General features: G+C 42.7%; 1 protein-coding gene and 1 pseudogene across 5 annotated transcripts; one reads left to right on the top strand and one right to left on the bottom strand.

The window, feature by feature from the left end:
* Nucleotides 1–1,794: 1,794 nt before the first annotated feature.
* On the bottom strand, nt 1,795–16,671 carry asphd2 (aspartate beta-hydroxylase domain containing 2). Of its 5 annotated transcripts, none has more exons than XM_004072548.3 (5): nt 16,392–16,671; nt 11,529–11,585; nt 9,279–10,457; nt 7,919–8,032; nt 1,795–7,754 (listed from the first exon to the last, which is right to left on the bottom strand). In XM_004072548.3, exons 3-5 carry the CDS (start codon nt 10,141–10,143, stop codon nt 7,624–7,626), a joined length of 1,110 nt encoding a protein of 369 aa, XP_004072596.1. In that variant the 5' UTR covers nt 10,144–10,457; nt 11,529–11,585; nt 16,392–16,671; the 3' UTR covers nt 1,795–7,623. The 5 variants fall into 5 exon arrangements, with proteins under 5 accessions (XP_004072596.1, XP_020561807.1, XP_020561806.1 ...); XM_020706148.1 differs by having other exon boundaries at nt 16,396–16,671; XM_020706147.2 differs by lacking the exon at nt 16,392–16,671 and adding an exon at nt 11,675–11,695.
* LOC110015637 lies at nt 4,538–5,619 on the top strand (annotated as a pseudogene).
* Nucleotides 16,672–20,994: the final 4,323 nt, after the last annotated feature.

Raw genomic sequence — 20,994 nt, 5'->3', positions numbered from 1 at the left:
ACTAGACAGTGCTCTGAACCTTTTTTCTTCCATGATTTGTGATCTTCACTGGTGTCCATGGATTACATGAAATCTTTCCTCCTTTATCCACCTTTGTCATGCTAGGGAGAACACGTCAATGCAAGGGAAGGGTTATCCAAGATAGCACAAGGGTTAAGTTGCTGATATATAGAGATTGAGCTGCATAAGTGACTCTAGAGAGCCCTTCAGCCTTGGAAAGGAGAATTCTACCTTTAATAGATAGATCTGTTATAAGAGCCAAAGGTTGAATCTTTTGTTTCATTTTCATTGGAAGAAAATTAGTGTCATCATTATCATTTTCATTTTTAGTTATTTTATACCAAGATAGGTGCCAGTTTTTACAGGAATATTGAGAAATGAATTCACATCACTTTATTTGATTGGTCAATGTTCATACTAAGTTCAAATATGGCCAAAGTTCATTTTTTCAGATTTAATTTAAGACCCAAAGCGTTGGAGAAAAAGTTTAACCACATCTATTGCCTACTGAATTTGTGAGCTGTCTTTAAAATAAAAGAGTTGTATCATCTGCAAGCGGACTAGTAACAATGGATCTATGAGCGATCCATTGTTCCATTGCTGCACCACGCCCTATCGTGGTGCAGCGGTAGAGCGGTCGACCCACGATCGTAAACTTGCAGGTTCGAATACCGCTTTGCACGCCCATGAGTCGATGCGTCCGTGGGCAAGACAATGAACCCCACCTTGCCTCTGGTGGTAGGCGGGCGCCTGTGTTCGGCAGCGGAGCAAGCACCAGTGTGTGAAAGTGTGTATGCACTGGTGAACGGGACTGTGACTGTGAAGTGCTTTGGGCCTTGTTGGTAGAAAAGCGCTATGTAAGTATATGCCATTTAACATTTACGCCATTTAACTTATAATGGACTAGATTTAATATAATCGCAGAGATCCTGAGCTACAAGAAGAAACAGATATGGGAGATATAGGACATCTCGATATAATTACACATTTAATATCAAATTTCTGAGATTAACCTAATAGAACAGGTAGGGTTGTTGTAGAGAGGTTTTATGACTTTGCAGAAGTAGCTGCCAAAACCAAATTTTTGTAAAGAGTGATATAAAAATCATGTTCCACTGCATCAAAAGCCTTGAAAAAAATCTAGAAACAACATGAAAGAGTTATCTGCAATTAGATATGAATAATTGAGTAAATCAATTACAAATTGAATATTATTTGAGATGTGTCTGTTGGGTAAAAATCCAGATTGTGATTCGTGTATCATAGAGTGAAGAACAGATTGAATCCGTTATGCAAATATTGACGCCAATATTTTGTAATCATTTTTAAAGAGGCAGATGGATGAGTCGCCAGTTGACAATATAAAGTACATTTTTGTGAGATTTTGGAATGAGGATGATAAGGCCTTAAGTCATACTCCATGGTAAGGTATCCAAGGATATATACTCTCATTGAAAACTCCTAATAAGATGGGCGCCATCTGCTGGGAGAAAAGTGTGTACAATTCAGAGGTCCTTCAATACATACACTAAAGAGCTTGAATTTACTTAAGTAGTTCATGCAAGCACAGTGTCTGTTTACAGTGTTGCCAGATTGGGCAAAAAACGTATGGTAATTGATTCATTGTTACACTCTTTCTATACTGTAAATCCCGCCAACATTTGTTTTCTAGTTTTCATTTTCAAAACGTTATTGCTTGGGCAGCTCACCGACAGAAAGCAGTTCACATTTTAGAAAATTCTATAGAACTGAAGATTCAAAACAGTGATGTGAAATAAAGAATTCCAACACAGATTGCCTAAATAGGAGACTTGACAGTTTATTAAATTTACAGAAATACTATTCAAAATCCACATAATGTTTTGAAAAAAAGAAAAACAAGTTCTTAATCAAAATGCAAGCAAAATTCTTGCCCCCATCATCCACCGCATCTGAAGCCAATACTTTGGGAATTTTAAACAGCTATTGGTGGACTGCTCTGCGTGTGCGTCAGTGTTATCTGCTGTTGTAAACAGTGTGTGAGAACCACACCTTTTGTAAACATTAGAACTGAATGGATGGGTATCTTGAATTGCATCAGACAACCAAAGCAGCAGAAGATTCATTTTTACTTCCTGACAGTGTGTACCTTCTTGAAGAGCTGCTAAAGGGTTTGTGGCTTTTGTAATGGATACAGTGCAATCAAAACATTACTTGGTGAATTAAAAGCATCACACAACAACAGAGAGTGGACTTCATAAACATTTCACAGAATATACTGATTGGATGTGTCAGAAAAGACGTTCATAGTTGGTGGTTTTCAATCACTTGAGATAGAAATTAAGACAACACAATAGTTAAAGCACTGAAGACAATCATTTCAAAATATCTCAGACCAGTCAGAGCAGTTTTTTCTTTTTCTTCACTTTAGGGTTATTTACAAAAATACAAACCTGATATCAAATGCAACTAAATTACAAGAGTCAAGAAGTTTACCAAAAAAGTCTTGATCTTCAGTCCCACACTTACAGCTTGCACTTCAGATGTGCAAGAAACCATTTAACCATGGCACTGGTTTTCAGAGTGGAGCACAATTCACTGTAACACCTGTGAGTCAGAGTCAATGGCTAAATATTCTGACCACGGCTGACATTGGACCTCAATTATTAAACCACACGCATAAAATCTGTTCATCCTCATTAGTGATAAGCTGGGGGATGGTTTTGTTCTACTTTTATAACACGAAAACTGATAGAAAATATTTCAGCACTTGAATTGAAACTTATCACATTTAAATTCTAAAGTATCCTGCATCTCTTAACCATTTTGGTCTTAATTTACTCATCATATAGATAAGGTTAGTGAAATTTAAACAGTAATTTAGTTATTGCATTTTAACTACTTCAACAATAGCTGCAGTTACCTGGACCAAAGTAATCGGAATAAATGCCTGATCAGAATAAAAATGGGTCATGTAAACATGCCGTTCAAAATACTCTTCCCCGATCAGACTCATGAGTCAAAAAAAAAATATTTCTAATCGAGATATGTGGGTTATGCCAATTATTGATCCGATCATGGTGCATGTAAACAGTTTATCCCGATAGTGGGTCACAACTGTTCTGGCTCTTACGTCGTGCGTAGATAGTGTGGCACTACAGAGGAGGCCGGCCGGCTGCTCCACGCAAGCGAGGCATGTCTTTGTTTCTTTGTGTTTGCGGGCAGGGGAGGTTGCTTTGTTAAGGTGTGCCATCCGGAGGATGCATCGGACAGCAGTCTGTCAGGCTGCCCTGCATGAGCGAGCTGCTCACGCATGAGAACCATGTCTCCCGGGAGAACTGTGTCTCCGAGCAGAGGAGTGGCTTTGTATGCAGAATGTTGCTCATGGCAGTAATGAGAAAATGGCAGTACTGAGAAACCGTGCAAACAATCATGTGAATTTGTGTTACCACTCATGTCCTGACAAAATAAAGGCTGATATTATTCCCACATATCTACGCGCAGCCAAGATGTACATTGCAGCATTGCCCCCAGAGATTTTAACTACAACTACAATTCTAACCCTGCTTCTACTGGGTTCATTCAGGCAAGAATAAAGCACTGGCCGCACGGATTAAAAAAATTATGAGCGAACAGGCACTTAATAATAATTATAACAACAATAAAAGCACGTTTAGAAGATCATCTCGCTCTATGCCACAGCTTTGTTTCTTTACAACGGAACTCGCTATTTTTTCTTCTACGGCCATTTCCGGTATTTTAGATAGTACTACTCATGTCAAAATGATTTGTTCCAACCGAAAGTGTGGCATGTGTAAACGTTTGTTGTAATCAGATAAAGTTTTTCTGGGCCCATGTACACAGTTCAGTTCTAATCTGATCTTTGATCCACTCAAAGATATTTTGCACATGTAACCACAGCTAATGTTTCTATGTAAGACATAATGAGCAATACAATCACTCACAGAACATTAACCATCTGTGAGCAGGCAAGCCATTCATTCATTTATCAGATTACCAGATTAACAAATTCTGATGAAAATGAGTGCAAAGAAAAAAAAAATGGAAATGATTCAAACCATAAACTCAAATTACAACATAAAAAACACAAAACCCTAAATTATTAATTTTGTAAGCCCTTTCATAATTATTTGCAGTGTTGTTTGCCTTTTTTAAAAGCTGAAGACTGATTATGTCTGATAAATGACTACTGAGTAATCCTGTTGCATTAATCTCAAACAGGAAAACCTATAAATTGATATCATCATATTCTTTCCAATTCCCCTTCAAACAACTTAACTGTCTTAATGGAAATTCAAAAAATAAGAACATACATTTATATGTAGTATATTGGAAATTATTTTCCAGTAAAGATGATCCAACACAAAAAGTATTCAACATGTTTTAAGCACTGTTTCATTACTACAATAAGATTGCATCTCTGAACCTAAGTATTAAAACAGCACAAGACTAGTGTCAAAACATATTCTAAAGACAGCCATTGGAGCCCAATCCTTCAACTTCGGACGATAGAGGACCAACTGTTCTTTAAGAAAATATGCGTGAATGTATTTCAATGCATGTGGGCCAAGCTGGTGCACTGCCCACATAGGTAATGGACGGTTTAAGCTCAACTAATTGGAACACGTCATCCAGCTGGACAGGGTTTGACTCCTTTAACATTTTCTTTAGTAAGACTGGAGCCGGTGGCCATCGATAAGGTCTATACAGGAACCTTCCGGCAGCTCTTCCACCCGGAGCATCTGATCACTGGGAAAGAAGATGCGACCAACTATGCTTGCAGTACAAGCTTCACCTCTCTGCTGATGGGGGGTCTTCCTGTTCACTGCCATGTATCCGGCTCCTCAGATGTCCACCGCGGTGGTGGAACCCTACAACTCCATTCTGACCGCCCACACCACCCTAGAGCAGTCCGACTGTGCTTTCATGGTGGCCGAGGCCATCTACAACATCTAGTGCAGGAACCTGGTCATTGATCATCCTAACTACACCAACCTGAACTGGCAGATTGGGCAAATTTTGTCCTCCATTACTGCCTTCCTGTGATTTGATGGCACCTTAAACGTAGACCTGAGGGAGTTCCAGACCAACACAGTTCCTTACCCCTTGGATCCACTTCCCTCTGGCCGCCTCTGCCCCTGTGATCTCTGCAGGGAAAGCATCCTATTAGCAGCTAACAGTGCCAGATATCACAAATGCCTACTGCAAACCAGCCAATTAGATGGTAAAGTGCGATCTTCGCCACAGCAAGTACATGGCCTGCTGTCTCCTGTACCGTGGAGACACGGTGCCTTAAGACGTCAATTCTGTCATTGCCACCATCAAGGCCAGGTGCAGAATCCAGTTTGTGGACTAGTGTCCAACAGGGTTCAAGCGGACATCAAATACCAGCCCCCCACTGTAGAGCCATCTGCATGCTGAGCAACATCATCACCATTGCCGAGGCCTGGGCCTGCCTGGACCACATATTTGAACTCAGTGTACGCCATGAGGACTTTGGTGCACTGGTATGTGGGGGAGTTCTCTGAGGCCTGAGAGGACATGGCAAAACTGGAGAAGGATTAGAAGGGGGTGGAAACCAACAGCGTTGGAGAGGAAGACAAGGTGGAAGAGTACTAAGATTGTCTCGTACAGGGTTGAGTTTAATGTTGAAGGAAAAAAAACACATTCTACAGGAAGGTCATCTAAAGCAGCCAAAGAGTAATTCCAGTCAGACTAAACTGGAACTTTGAAATTTTTTACACAGTTATGATTTTTGTTATACCTCAAATATTGAGGAAAATAATTAGCTTGTCCCATGGATGCAACTCAGTGCTTTTAATTATGTCGACATGGATAATCTTCTGAAGTTCAAAGCAAAAAAAAAAAGTTTTGTTGTGTACAACAGGGTACTTTCATATCGATCATGTCGCATTTCTGCTCTATTCTCTATTTGTCACAGAACAGATATAAATCAGACCATATTTTTTTCAGTCTTGTCTTTTTCTGGCAAATTGATGTGAATTCTAGTCTGTCTCTTGATCTTACAGACCTGGCAACAGCAGTGGACTTCTGCTGTGGAATTTGGTCAGAAACATTCTTCATACCAGTGATTTGCCCCCAGAAAACTAAAGGTTAATTAAAAAAGCTAAACATTTTGTATAATCTCCAGCATAACGAGAAAATCTCAGTAAATCTATAGTTTCACATTGACTTAAAATTACTCTTCTACACAACAAAACTTGTCTGGACTGGTACAGGTCGCCTTAACCATGCCTACATGAGCAAATGCAATGAACTACTCCCGTGTGATTGAACGGTTGTATATTTAAGTCACTATTAAAAATCAGCAGCTAAGGCTGTGGCCAGTGACTCCATATAAACACATTATCCTGACTGATATCACACACAATTGAGCCTAAGAGTATTTCTCTTAGATAACGCAGTTGTGATCCCAGCAACTCCTGCATGAAAACACCTCTAGACCCATACAGGTACGGGTAGCCAGAATTTGCACCACAGATTGACACCGAGCTTCATCCAGGAGGTTACACAAAAAGCCAGAAAAAATTGAAAAAACACCCAGTGGTAGTGTACAGTTAGAAAATGAGATAATGTCTGTTAGGAATAAAAAATACAGCAAAGAGCTGCAGAAAATCCCTCCTTGACATGGGACCGTTTCCTGCCAGATTCTTTTTGTTAATTATTTGAGTTTGTGAGTAGATCAGCAGAATGTATAATAGTAACAGTCTGACAGGGCATATCCCAACATTCCTGTTGCCAAGAAATTTGATTGTGCATTTTAGAAGTGCCTTATTATTACGGCTCATACCATGGTGCGAGTGAATTCTCGACTCTGATTGGCTGCTGGGTTAACATTAAAAAGTGATAATGCACAGTGAAAAAACGCCTAAAAAGAAGTTCTGGTCGCATGGCTCAAATGTTCTACATAACTGGCTTCTTTTAAAGAAACTTTTGATTTTTTATCTGGACAAAAACAAGCGGCAAGAGAAGAACTTTCTCCCTGAACGGATGCTTTATTTAACCTATCGTGGTGATTAGTCATGTAAACGTGACAATGCGGCGCACAACGTAACAAATAGTCTGCTTTTTGTGAAAAAGCGATCCAAACCGAAAAAATACCAAGAATAGTACTAAAAAATAATTAAATATTTATTTCTTTTGTAAGTTACCATGGTAAAATTCGGAGTGTGCATTATCAGAATTAACCATCCTCCGCCTTGCGTCGGATGATTCAGGCTTCCATGGCGTCCTTGGCCATTAACCCTTACTTGTTTTACACTGCAACACATGGGAAACTGCAGTAGATAAAAGAGGCCCAATGTTCAGTTATTTCCCTTCAATATTGTTTAAATTGGACTATATGTACACAGTGTAGGTGAAAGCCGGTCTACAAGAAAGTCTTGGTTGTAGAATGCAGAATGAATCCGATCCAGGTCTGAGCTTAGAGTTTCAGCTTCACATGAACGGACGTAGAAGCTCGTCAAAATGGGTCAATGAGCGCAGTGGGACAACTGCCCCGCCCACTGTACCAGCCCTTTCTGTTTCACACTCCGCAACCAGGACCCACTAAGTAAAGTTCCTCCCCGACTTACACACTTCCCTTATTGCCACCTGTTTCACTCATTTTCCCTCTTTGTCATCTAAATGGCCTGGAGTGAAAATATAGTCTAAGGCTTGTCTCTCAGCAGCAGCTACATTGGGATGCCACAGATCCACCATGAAGACCACTCTGGGGCCGTCCTCCAGGTTACCTGCATCCACAAAAAGCAGAAACATTAATCACTCAAATAGGATGACATTCTGACTTTTGCTGATTGATTTTCAATATCACTGGATATTATTGCACTGCTTCAAATCAATTCTACTCCATTTAGAAAACAGAAACAAACCCCATAACATGTTAATCCTATCTTACCCTCATGAAAGGCTCTGTGGAGAAACGAGTCGTCAAAAAGCAGACAGCTGCCCTCAGACCAGCACTGTGGCTCTCCGCCGACTACAAGCTCGCAGGATGGTGGTACTCTGAGACCTAGCAGAAAAAGATTCAAAACAATCTTTAGGTCATTCCAGGTCAAGACACATGCATCTCAAATGACCTGCATAACTAGCAAGTTGATTAAATTGTGGCTGTGGTTCATAACATCTGGAATGAATACACCCAAGTGGACCCTGGTCAGGGATCTATAACTGCTCTCTGACCCATCTTTCGAGGTGGTCTTGGTTTGTTTCCAATTAGACTAAGCTTCGGTTTGCTCTGAGATTCCTCGGTCTGAATACAATCCGTTCCTGGAGTGGAACAACTGAACCAAACGGCCACCGTAACTAGTTGTCATGGGATATAAACAGGGTAAGAATGCAGCAACTAATGAGCCGCGGACAAATATAAGGCAACGATTGTCATGTTATCAATCGTTAGGGTCCAACTCCTTACTTTTTGGAACGTTTTGTTTTAATACAGCTGAAAACGAGTCTTGCACGCTTTTCTGTGTCTCGATTCGTGGCACGCCCAATGCTGCTGTGATGTCATCCTAAATACTACCTCGTAGTTCCTTAACAGAATTCTCTTAAAACAATGCCATTACACCACGACAATGAGACACAGCAACTCCTTGAAATGTAGTGGGATGAATGCAGGCTCATTAAAACTTTTAACTTGATACCAATTGCTCACGTTGCTTCTCACTGTTTTTTCTCACATGTTTTAATCTAAGTCATAAATACTTATCAGTGAATGTTCTTAGACGTGTTCTTGCCAGTAACCACCCTAAAGCATGCCTCCACCGCACCAAAAAAGCAAGTAAAAAGTGTGGAGCCTGGCGTTGATACAGACGTTTATAATTTGTGAGCGAAATATAAAGTTTGAATGAACTATCCCGACAAGATCTGCAAAGCGCAAGACTTCCATATTTTCTGCCTCTAGTTGCTACGTTCCGCCGTCATAATTCCTGACGAATGAGTGAAGAGATCTTTAGTCATGTGGTTTTATCTACCAGCTTTAGTTTGAAACAGGAAAGTCCGCTTCATGGCAGTCTGAATACAGACCAAACGCAAATTAAGTCGACTGGGTCCAGAACAACGATTTTTCCAGTCTGGATACATCCTAACTTTTATCAGTGAATTCAGTACAGATGGAAATATATCTAAAGCTCAGGTGCAGTTCAAGCAATAACACATGTTAGCATAAGGTGCATTTCAGGCATTACTCTAGAAATCCTTCTGTTGTTTTGGTTAAATTCACTGAGCATCTTCATTTGTGGTTCATTTAATTCTCTTACCCAGGTGGCAGCGCAACCTGACATTTGTGGGACCATAGTGCTCCGTAATAAGAGCTCCAGGCGTCAGTACGGAGAAGCAGGCGTTTCCAAATACGTTGTTGGCAATGAAGGTGCGCAGCTGCCCCAGCACCCGCCATGCCCGCGGACATCTCCTGACATTCAGGACCAAAGGGGTACCTTGGTTGACCAGGTAGTAGGTCCACCACTGCCCACGAGGGGTGTTATTAGCTTTCCACCCTGGTGGGAGGGAGGAGCCACCGCGAGCTGGAGGCTGGTGGTAGATGCTTTCAAACTCAGCGAGAAGGGCCGGGAAGCTCTGTTCCAACAGCTCCACATCATGTCTTTGAACTTCTCTGGAAAAGAAAGGAGCAGACGGCAGATCGGGGAGGAAGAAGACCTCGGGACGCTGAATAGTTGGTCGGCTGTTAAGGTATCTGCCTTGGTCACGGACTCCTTTGTGAACCCTGCCCATACCTGACCAGGTATAGCGCTTGGCATACTCCTGCAGACTGTGGTAGAGCCTCTGGTTCAGACTCTCGCCGGCACTGGTACAGCGAAAGCACTCTGATGACTGGCAAAAAGCAAAGCCATTCTGCTCCTCCAGCATTGATCCACGCTTTCCTTTTTCCCTGTTACGGCAGTCTGAGCTCATGAAACCCCCCACCACCCCTCCAATCCGGCCAGGCCCCACAAGATACCTCCCACGCAGTGGGCTGGAGCCATGCTCTTGGCCCACTCTGTAGCAGTACCACATAAACAGCAGCAGAACACACATGGCAATGGAAAGAGCACAGATCTCACATTCCCTCACAGACTGCATCCCTCCAGCAACCATCTCTCTAATGCTCTCTAGTGACCACTCCATGCCGAATTCTTTCAGGATTGCTGAACCTGATAAAAACGACAGATCCGTTAACGTGTCTTGTCTGGGTTGTGATTGAAAGGGACCTTAACCTCAACACAGGCTGATGCTGAGTCTTTTGTCAGGCAGCTCTTATGATAGCCTCTGACGTAAACAGTCTGCTTGTTTGATCTGACCCTCTCGCTCTCCAGACTTAACATTTCAGCACTGTGCATCGTGGGAAGGTTTCTCCTTGCATGATGTCTGGCTGTGCAGTGTTTATGCTGCTCCTTTCCTTGTTCTGCAAACAGGCACCGCACTTTGGGGTTATCTTTTTCCTGGAAAAAAAGAGAAAGAGGCACAACAAAGTGAGATGTTGTATATAAAGTCAACGTGCATCTCTGAAATGTGATGGAAAATCATCATCTGGTGTTCTAAGCTCTCCTGCTAAGAGAGCTATTTTTTTCAATTGGCATTTTTGTCTGCTTCTGATTCACCACTTTTTGAATACTCAAAAACACATTTTTTATTGTTTTTATTTCTTTATATATGTCATCTGTAATGAGAAAAATGCTGCAAGAACATGTTAAAAAAAACACAATTTTTATTGAAGTGAGGCTTTAACAGCTTTTATTAATTAATTCCTATTTTATTTACATGCAATGACTTCACAATTACTGCAGGGTAGAGATGGGTGGATCGATCTGAGTACCGATACCAAGGTGAAGTATTGATACTAGCGTGATGAGATTGATACTTTCGTCACAGTTTTTTATTTATACGTACAGTAACAAGCTTGAATTTGCTCACAGAGTTCATGGGAGGGTTCATGTAAACAGCACCCCCCTCCACTGCTGATCACACCCTGTGATCCCCTTCTTCATCGGACAGCAGAGAGAGTCATTTAAGAGCCACATATTTGCACGCAACTGCAAAGAATTTTTGTTTAGGCAAGGTTTGACTAACACAACAAATAGGTTAATCAAATGAAGAAAACCCATTCAATGGGTCTTTAACTTAACTCACGGTTTTTCTTTAAACATTTTTTTAACCGTTTTTTAAACTAGTGACTCTTATTTTATTGTGTCCTTTATTTTAAAGATATATGTTTATGGTGCTGTTTTTTGTTACATTGTGTTTCTTTATTTTATTTTGCACAAGTTACTGCTTTATTATTATTATTATTGTAGTATGCTATTATTAATACTGTATACACATTCTATGTTTGATGCATGTTCAGTTCAGATTTTTGAAATTCCTTAAACATTTTTATTTGAGGAAAGTCTATGTCCTGTGTTTTATAATACAATTAATTAACAAAAATGTGTGTATTTCCAAAAGTATTCTATATTCAAAAAGTTTAAGAAAAAAGTATCTGTATCTGTCGGTGATACTAGCCCTGTTTTTACCTGGTATCGGATCAATAGCCAAATTCCCAGTATCGCCCATTCCCACTGCAGGGATCACTAGAGAGGGAGCAAAACAGTGTCAATTCAGTGTCGACACAGTTTGGGTAATGTGTCAATACTACTCGCGATATTTCATTTGGCGATACCTGTATCGATTCAAAATTGGTCAAAACTATATTTATTTAATTATTTATGAGCCTGTTCCCTTCTCTACTTCTGTGCTGGTCCCAAGCCCGGTTGCTTTGAGAGGGTTGCGTCAGGAAGGGCATCCGGCGTAAAACATTGCCAAGTTTACCATGCGACTCGTTCGCTGTGGCGACCCCTGATGGGAAAAGCCGAAAGGGAAAACAAACAAACAAACAAACATGAGCGTCCTTCAGCGTCTGACTCTTGTTTCCACTTAAACCCCGCTAGTTGGCAGCATTGCCCACTGAGCCTCTTTGAACAGCTCTACACCACGCAAAACAACTACAAGATCTCAGCGAGAAACAGCTTTTTTGTTTTTATGAGACATGCACTACTTAGTTTTTACTTAGGAAGGATACCGAACCGAAACTCGTTTCCATGTTCCTGCCAGTACCATTTAAAAACGCGGATTGCGGTGCTTTGTAGTAGAGTTGGGCGATGTCCCTTAAATTGGCAGTTGACGTTTGTAGCTTGCCGTCTTTGGCTGTAGTTGTAGTTGATGTTTGCAGTAAACCATCGGGATGGACGATATCGTCGGGGTGTGTGTGTGTGTGTTAATTTTTCGTTATAATAATTATTATATAAATAGTATTAGTTATTTTACTTTATTACTTTATTTTTATTTTATTTCCCAACTAATGACTCATCCGCAATGATCCAGTATTAACTGAGGGAAGTGACTTTAACAAAAAAAAAAAATGAACAAAATAGCAAAGAACACTTCGCTCACAAAATGCAGGACTGCTTGTGGTTCCTAGAGTTAATAAAAGTACGGTTGGAGGTAGAGCGTTTAGCCACCAAGTCCCTGTTTTATGGAATAAGCTCCCAGCTCATGTAAGAGAGACCGACACAGTTTGTACATTCAAAGTTAGACTGAAAACATTCCTCTTTGGAAAGGCTTATTGCCAGACTAGTTAGTATTCAGAGATTATTTAACTTAATGTTAATTTGTTCAATTAAAATTAATAACAATAACAATTTGTCTTTAGTAGTCTGCTAGAAGTTGAAGCTTGGGTAGCTATGGTGCACTGGGGTCCTGCCCTATTTTTTCTAGGGCTGAAACGATTCCTCGAGTTACTCGAGTTACTCGATTACAAAAATTCCTCGAGGCAAAAACTCTGCCTCGAAGCCTCGTTAAATTCCTATGACGCGCACTATACGCGCAACGCAGGGATTTGATTGTGTCACACGGACCGTTTATTCACATGGACCTTTTGAATTTAGTTGGCGCGATGGCGGAGAATAGATCTATAAATAAACTGCAGAAATTGTCTAAAGTGTGGGATCATTACACACTTAATAAAGAAGAGAACAAGGTGCAGTGTCTCTACTGCAAAATAGAGCTGGCATACCACAACAGCATCTGAACAGAAGACATCTGCGCGACCGCTGGAACCCCGAGGCCTTAGGCGCGGGACCCGCGCGTGCCACCGGCAGCGAGCGAGGGGCGGTGTCAGCCGCTCCGCGCCCCCTCTGCCGCGACCAGCGCAGGCCGCCTCGGCGGGCGGCGAGAGCCCCTAGCTGCGGTATTCAGGCGACCGGGCCTGCTGTGAACACTTTAATTTTTTCAAAGTAAACGCTTCGGACCCCGCGGGACACTCAGCTAAGAGCATTGGGGGGGCGCCGAGAGGCAGGGGCTGGGACAGGCGGTAGCTCGCCTTTCGGCGGACCGCGAGGCTTCTTTAAGCATTGCAAAAATAACAAAAGCATTATTTTTACACGAAAAATAAACAATGATAATGATCAAATATGTTTTTCTGATTCTTTTATTTTTAATGGCCTTCCATTTTGGTGTTGTGTCACCCTTTCAAAGTCTTCTGTCCCCCCCCATACAAAATGTTCTAGCTCAGCGACATTTCTCAAGACCAACTTAAAAACACCAAAAGTAACATTTGCATCAGAGCGGATCTTTAAAATCAAATGCTTGTTCATTTTACAGCCACATCATTTTTGTTATGCATTATTTGTTTTGGTTGTTCAAAAACACACACAAATCGTTTTATCTGATTACTCGATTAATCGATCGATTAAGTGCTAAATTAATCGATTGCAAAAAGAATCGATAGCTGCAGCCCTAATTTTTTCATCTACTTCTACCCTTCCTCTCTCTATTCTTGATCATTATTCATCATTTAGTTCTCCATGCCTCTGTTTTGTGCAGTGCGATTCATGTACTGTCCCTTTTTCCCTCTCCCCTCATGGGGAGTGGGAGTGCTTCCAGATTCCAGTTGGCTCATCCGTGCTCCTGTTCCTGACCGTGTACCTCGTCTCTGGCTCGCCTCTACTACTGCTTCTACACCTGGCTGTGGATCCTGCCTCTGGCTCATCTCTGGCCCCTGACTGTCCCCCCAACTCTGGCTGGATGAAGCTTGTCTGCTGGACTTTAAATATGTAGTTGTAGAGTTAGATAAGTTAATTCTTCTCTAAGAGTTCTGGTAAATCGCCTGTCCGTCCTGGGGGAGGATCCCTCCATCATGTGGGCACCCCTGAGGTTCCTTCGTTTTTTCCGGAATCTGTTTTGTTTAGGAGTTTTTCCTTACCGCGAAGGGGGGTCTAAGGGCAGGGATTCCAGTATAGCTTAGTCAGTTTGTTCATTCCTTTTAGTATTTTCCTATTGAACTCTATGTATTCATGATCCTTTTGATTTTATGTTTCACTTTTTCAATTACCGATATGAAGCCCATCTAGACGACTGTTGTTGGGAATTTGGGCTATACAAATAAAATTGAATTGAATTCAAAGAAGTAGTCCGCTCCTGCACTGAATTAGTCAAGTGTACCAGTGGAGCGCGGACTTACAGCTTTGTGTTTGAGGGGAAGGGGGGATGCTTTGTTACGTGTGCACTATGTGTGGGAGACTTAGGATTGCGATCCGTCGCGCAGCTCTAGGTGAACGAGCTACGGAACTCAGGAGAACCGGGTCTAAAAATGTGTGTCCTAGCAGAGTTCGGACCGCCAGCACACACAGAGGCTTTGTTTGGGGCAGAGAGTGTGTGAGCTTTTCAAGCAGAAATGTCGCTCAGTCCTTAGAAACCGTTCAAACAATCACGTAGATTTGTGTTTCCAGTCATGTCCCGAAAAAATAAAGGCTGATGTTATTCCCACACATTTACGTGCAGCCAAGATGCAGATTGCAGAATTTCCCGCATGGATTTTATGTCCATCCAAAGCTAATATTGTAGTCCGTGTTAGCATACTGCTAACCCTGGCTTCTTTCCGGCTCCGTTCTTCAACAGAGAAAGCACTGACCACATGGATTAAAAATAAAATAATGAGCGAACAGGTGCTTCATAATAACCATAACATTAAGAAAAGCACGTTTAGAAGATCATCTTGTATATTACCGAGCTGACATTTCTATGTATATAGCCGCTCGGCAGAACTCATTTCCTTTTCCTGTATTTCAAACACTACTGCGCATGCGCGAATGATTTGTTCCGACCGAAAGTGTGACCCCATGTGAACGTTTGTTATATTTTGAAAACATTTTTCTGTGCCCATGTACACGGTTGAATTCTAATCCGACCATTGATCCGATCAAGATATTTTGCATATGTAATCGCGGCTTATAGTGTCGACTCGCAGCGTGGCGGGGGCGTGGCATCACGATGGTGTCTCTCCATCGTGAGGTCAGTCACCCATCACGATGGACGATACCATCGTCCATCTGTAGCGGACTCAGATAAGAACGAGTGAAGCATTGCAGCTGCATAGTGGCTCATGCATGGAGCTTCAGTCAAAATGCTGTCAGCATAGCAGGCCAAAGTTTTTCGGAACCTAACAGTAATATATTCTAGTTCAGCGACTTGATGGATCAGACTGATGTATACAACGCTCTGAAAAAAGGCCAAGGTTGTAGGCATAAGAGGTGAAATCCGTGTTTACTTTCGCGTGTGAGAAAACAGCTGCAGTGCAGACTGTCATGGAAATAAAGCATCTTATCCACATCAAGTGCTCTCTTTCACCCTGTCATGTTGCCTTATCACACTACATGTTTTTTTCTAAGTCATACTCTTTAAAAAAATAAAACATTTACGGTACAATGTCCCAATGCGTATCGTACCGTGAGACTCTTGCCAATACACAACCCTAATCAATACAATCATGGAGGCATCATCATCATTCCATCACTACAATTTCGGGCTCAGCTTTCAGCACACTATTTCATGAAACCTACCATCAGTGAGCAACTGGCTGAAGCTGTGAGTTATGTAAACAGTGAGGAAAAACCCACCCACATTTTTTAACAGGCCTTTATGGGTTTCTCAGTAGGAGTTTCACAGATCCTCAGATGGAGGATGGTGGAAACGTGTGGTTTGTCCATCCCATTAAAATTGAAAAAGGGGCTAGAGTGTGATTATAATGTTAATGGACAGGCAGCCACAAAGAGAAGAGTGGAATGCGTCAAGTGTGATCGAAAACTCTAACCAAAAATGGTCCAGCAACGCTGCTCTGATAGATCCTCCCCTACATCCAGTCTTATCAGCATAAGGGGCGAAAACACTCCACTCTTTTGTTTTCACTCCTCCGACCACCACAGCTGCTGTGTTTAGGCCAACTGCCATCCAAATAAAGTGACCAAAATACTGGGTGGGCTGTGGCGTTCAAAATCTTTAAGTAAAAAACTAAAAACGTCGCGTGCTCGTTTAAGGTGTTTGGCGCATGTTTAAATACGTACCTACTCAACATTGAAGACGGCGGCCAGCTGCGAGAAGAGGCAGTCGCACAGGTGTTTCTCCAGGCGAAGACTGCACTGTCTACTGCAATAGACAGATGTCACAATTCGCCAGCTCAAGTCGTAACCGCAAAATGACGAGGAAAGAACAATACTAATCGCTCCTATCGACGAAGAAACGGAAAGACCTCCTGTCTGTGGTGGTGCAGGGTTCAGAAAATACTGAGGTAGATAGTATACCTCCGTCACAGAAGCCAACCAGCGTCATCTGAACAATTTAGGATCTCCGAGCCAGTGTTTCCGATCTATCCTTTCACAATAAAGTCTTTACCTTGTGGGAATTTAATTCATTAACAAAATACCACAAACAAAATTATTTATTGCCCAGTTTTAAATTATACTTATTTATAAGAATAATTGGATTAATACACGTATTAGTATGTTTAGATTTACTGACAGCGAACAAGCTGTTGAAGTGTTTACTTTGAAAATAAAACAACACATCCGGCTCCCGCTGTTCTTGAGTGCTCAACCAGGCAGCAACTAGAGTGAGCATTTTTCCATTTACTCCCTTAAATAAGCCCCTTTCATGCCTGATGCTTAAACATTTTATTTCAGCAATGATTGCATATTTGATTCGTGACAACTCTGGGGGTAGTTAATTTTTTTCTAAGTTTGTAATTTCTATAATTTGTAATATTTTTAAATAAGCGTTTATTTTCGCTTATAACTGTCGTATAGCGGCGATGCAGCTCAGAACTGTTGGTTTACGACACTGTGGGACAGTGCAATTTCATTTTAAATGGTGTCAGAAGTTACCCGGACAGAACCTATGTAGAGTACGGAGTAAGGAGACAAAGAACTGAGCAAAATGGCTAAATTTAATCCGCCTGTCAACTTCCCTTTGACAAGCAGACAGAATGGCTGGACTGGAAACAGCGCTTTGAGATATACAGAATTGCCACGAAACTTAATAAAGATGAGAGGACGTTGCAGGTGAACTGCCTTATCTACACAATGGGCGAGGAAGCGGAGAATATTTTTAAGTCGTTTACATTTAAAGATGAGGGCAACAGAGACAAAATCGAGGTTGTCCTAGCAAAGTTCGACGACAATTTTTGATCCACGAGAGAGCGTGTTTTCACCAGCGCATGCAGCGGATAGGGGAGAAAGCAGAGAGTTTTATCTGAGCACTCTTATGAACTGTCTGAGCACTTCAACTTCAGAGCAGCCAGAGAGGAGCACATCCGTGACCAGATCGTGGTGGGGATCCAGGATAAAGAGCTCTCATGCAGGCTACAGTTGAAGTCGGATCTAACTTTGGTGCTTACAGTTCAGACTGTAACGCAAGCGGAAGAGATAGGAGCACAAGCACAAGCAAGGCGACGGTTCAAGAGGTGCGGCACAGGAATAAAAAACAGAAACTGGAGACAACAGCATAAACCAGGTAAGTCTAACGTACACAGTAAATGGGGGGAGCCTGTGAAGAAATGCGGAAGATGTGGAAAATTGCCAAACAGAGGAGATGAGAAATGTCCAGCTTCAAAAGCTAAGTGCCATAACTGCCACAAGATGGGGCATTGGGCCAGAGCATGTTGTAGCAGCAGGTCAGTGAATGAGGTCACTGAAGCAGAGAAAGGGGAGCAGACCTCCTACTTTCTCGGCTCAATATGCAATGCAAAAAGAAACAAGTCTGAAGCATGAACTGTGTTGCTCCAAGTTGAATCTGTTACTGACCAAATTAAGATTGGCACAGGGGCTGAAAATGGCAATATTATAAATGAGGACAAATTTCAGACCTTGACACATGAAATGTTTTACAGCCTCCTGACCTCCCATTAGACCGTCCCGGAGAAGAACCATCGTGCCTCGGTTGCTTTGATGCTGCAGTAGGCTACACAGGCAAGAGCTACTCATTAAAAATATATGTTGTGCATGGGCATAAAGTCAACAAAATGCTCAGCTTACTCTGTCTGTAGAAATGAACATCGTAAGAAGAGTAGATGAGATCGCAACCCACACAAATAAAGAAATAGCCAGCAGTCAGCCCTTTGGGGACCATGGTATTTTAAAAACAGATCCAGTTAAAATAGAACTGAAAGAAGGTGCCTTATCACACGCAGTCCACACAGCAAGGCGCATACCAATCCCCATGCTACAGAAATTGAAATAGGAGCTTTTAAGGATGGAGCAAAACAACATCATTATACGTGTAATACAACCGACAGACTGGTGCGCTCCAATGGTGCCAGTCTTAAAGAAGCATACGGGCAAGGCTCGGATCTGTGTCGACCTAACAAAACTGAACAAGTCGGTGAAAAGAGAGCGGTACATCCTACCTACTTCGTATGAGATAACGTCTAAATTGAGTGGTACCATGGTGTTTTCATCTCTGGATGTTGCTAGCGTGTTCTGGCAGATTCCCCTGCACCCAGATAGCTGCGGCACGTACCAGAGAACCCACAGGTATGCAAAGTGAGATTGAGTGTTGTGTAGCCACGGTAGAACAAAGCATTCCTGCCTCTCAGAGTCAAATAGACAGCATCAGAGCAGCTACAGCCAAAGACGGCAAGCTACAAACTTAGAAATGGCTGGCCAGAATACAAAGAAAAAGTTCCTGTAAATGTCCGAGCTTACATGAAAGTAAAAAATTAGCTGGTGGAGACCAATGGCCTTCTCGTTCTTGGCTGCAGAATTGTTATCCCTAAGTCTGAAAGGGGATAGATCCTGAAGAAAATACACGCAGGACACCAAGGGCTCACAAAATGCAGAGAGAGAGCTAATTCATCTGTTTGGTGGACTGGTCTTTCAGCAGAGTTAAAGAACACCTTGATTCAATGTCAGACCTGTCAGGAACAGAAGCGTACTCAACAAAACGAACTCTCATCTCCTCCTCATACCCCTCTGCCAGATCGTCCCTGGAACAGAATTGGACCGGATCTCTGCGAATACAACAAAATTAATTACCTTGTGGTATCAGACTACTACTCCTGTTTCTGAAAATATAACATCTGCCATCCACCACAAGTTTTCAAGTCATTCAGGGACTGAAGGCCACATTTGCCAGATTCGGGATTCCAGTTGAAGTGGTGAGCGACAATGGACCTCAGTTTTCCTGTGCGGAATTCAGAGAATTCGCAAGACATGGATTTCCGAAACCTTACATCAAGTCCTCACCACCCTCAAGGAAACGGTCTTACAGAGAGAGCAGTGCAAACCGCTAAGAAGATTGTCAGGCAGGAGGATCCACTCATTGCTCTCATGTGCTACCGGTCAACTCCCTGCTCCAGCACAGGAGTCACCCCTGCAGAGCTCCTCATGGGGAGAAGGATTTGCACAACGCTTCTCACCTTGGAGAAGAATCTCCAAACAAAATGGCCTGACAGAAAGGCTGTTTTTCAAAGAGATGCAGCGGAGAAGACCAAACAAGCTTTCTACTACAACCGTCCTCATGGCACTAAGTCTCTCCCTGCTCTACGTTCAGTGGACACTGTTGTTACCAAGCTGGATCAGGAAAAGAACTGGTCAACTCCAGCAGTTGTCTCGAAGGAGCAAATTACTCTAAGATCATACCTCTTGGAAACGCCACAGGGAGTGGTGTTCCGCCGTAGCTGTCGTCATCTCCGCAGCGACACCCCACAGCATGTTGTCACTGCTGCGCTTCCTACTTCACCTGAGCCGTCTGAGGTGGAACCTGTTCCTTCAGCCAGTGCTTCTGCCTCTAAGCTCCCCATTCAGACATGTCGCTTTAACTTCCCACCTGATGAAGGCCATGGAGAGGATCATCCTTAGCCATCTCTGCACCCAAGTGAGCTCAGCACTGGACCCACTGCAGTTTGCATATCGACCAGGCATCGGGGTGGATGATGCCATCATCTACCTGCAGCATCGGACCCTGTCTCACCAGGAGTCCCCAGGGAGCACTGTGAGAGTCATGTTTTTTGATTTCTCCAGTGCTTTCAACACAATTCAGCCATCACTGCTGAGGAGGAAGCTGGAGGTTGCAGGTGTGGACCAACATTTGGCTGCTTGGACCATCGGCTATCTCACAGACAGGCCACAGTTTGTGAGGCTGCGTGACTGTGTGTCGGATGTGGTGGTCTGCAGCACGGGGGCACCTCAAGGGACTGTGCTCTACCCATTCCTGTTCACCCTGTACACATTGGACTTCACCTATGACTCCCACCACTGTCACCTGCAAAAGTTCTCAGATGACAGTGCCAATGTGGGCTGTGTATCGGGGGGGACGAGCAGGAGCACAGGGGGGTCATCTCTGACTTTGTTGCCTGGTGTGAAATTAACCACCTGCTGCTAAATACCAGCAAGACGTAGGAGCTGGTCCTTGTCTTCAGGAGGTCTCCTACTCCACACTCACCGGTGAAAATCCAGGGTTCCGACATTGAGATTGTGGACACATTTAAATACCTGGGTGTTCACCTGAACAACAGACTGGACTGTACAGGAGGGGCCAGAGTCCCCTTCACCTGCTAAGGAGACTGAGGTCGTTCGGCGTGTGCAGACAGCTGCTGAGGACCTTTTACGACACTGTGATGGCCTCAGTGGTCCTCTATGGAGTTGTGTGCTGGGCGGGTGGCAGTACAGACAG

Source organism: Oryzias latipes, chromosome 9 (genome assembly GCF_002234675.1).
Source record: "Oryzias latipes chromosome 9, ASM223467v1".
NCBI lineage: Eukaryota > Metazoa > Chordata > Actinopteri > Beloniformes > Adrianichthyidae > Oryzias > Oryzias latipes.
Note: the sequence above shows the minus strand (reverse complement) of the source record. Positions and strands in the feature narration are given on the sequence as shown.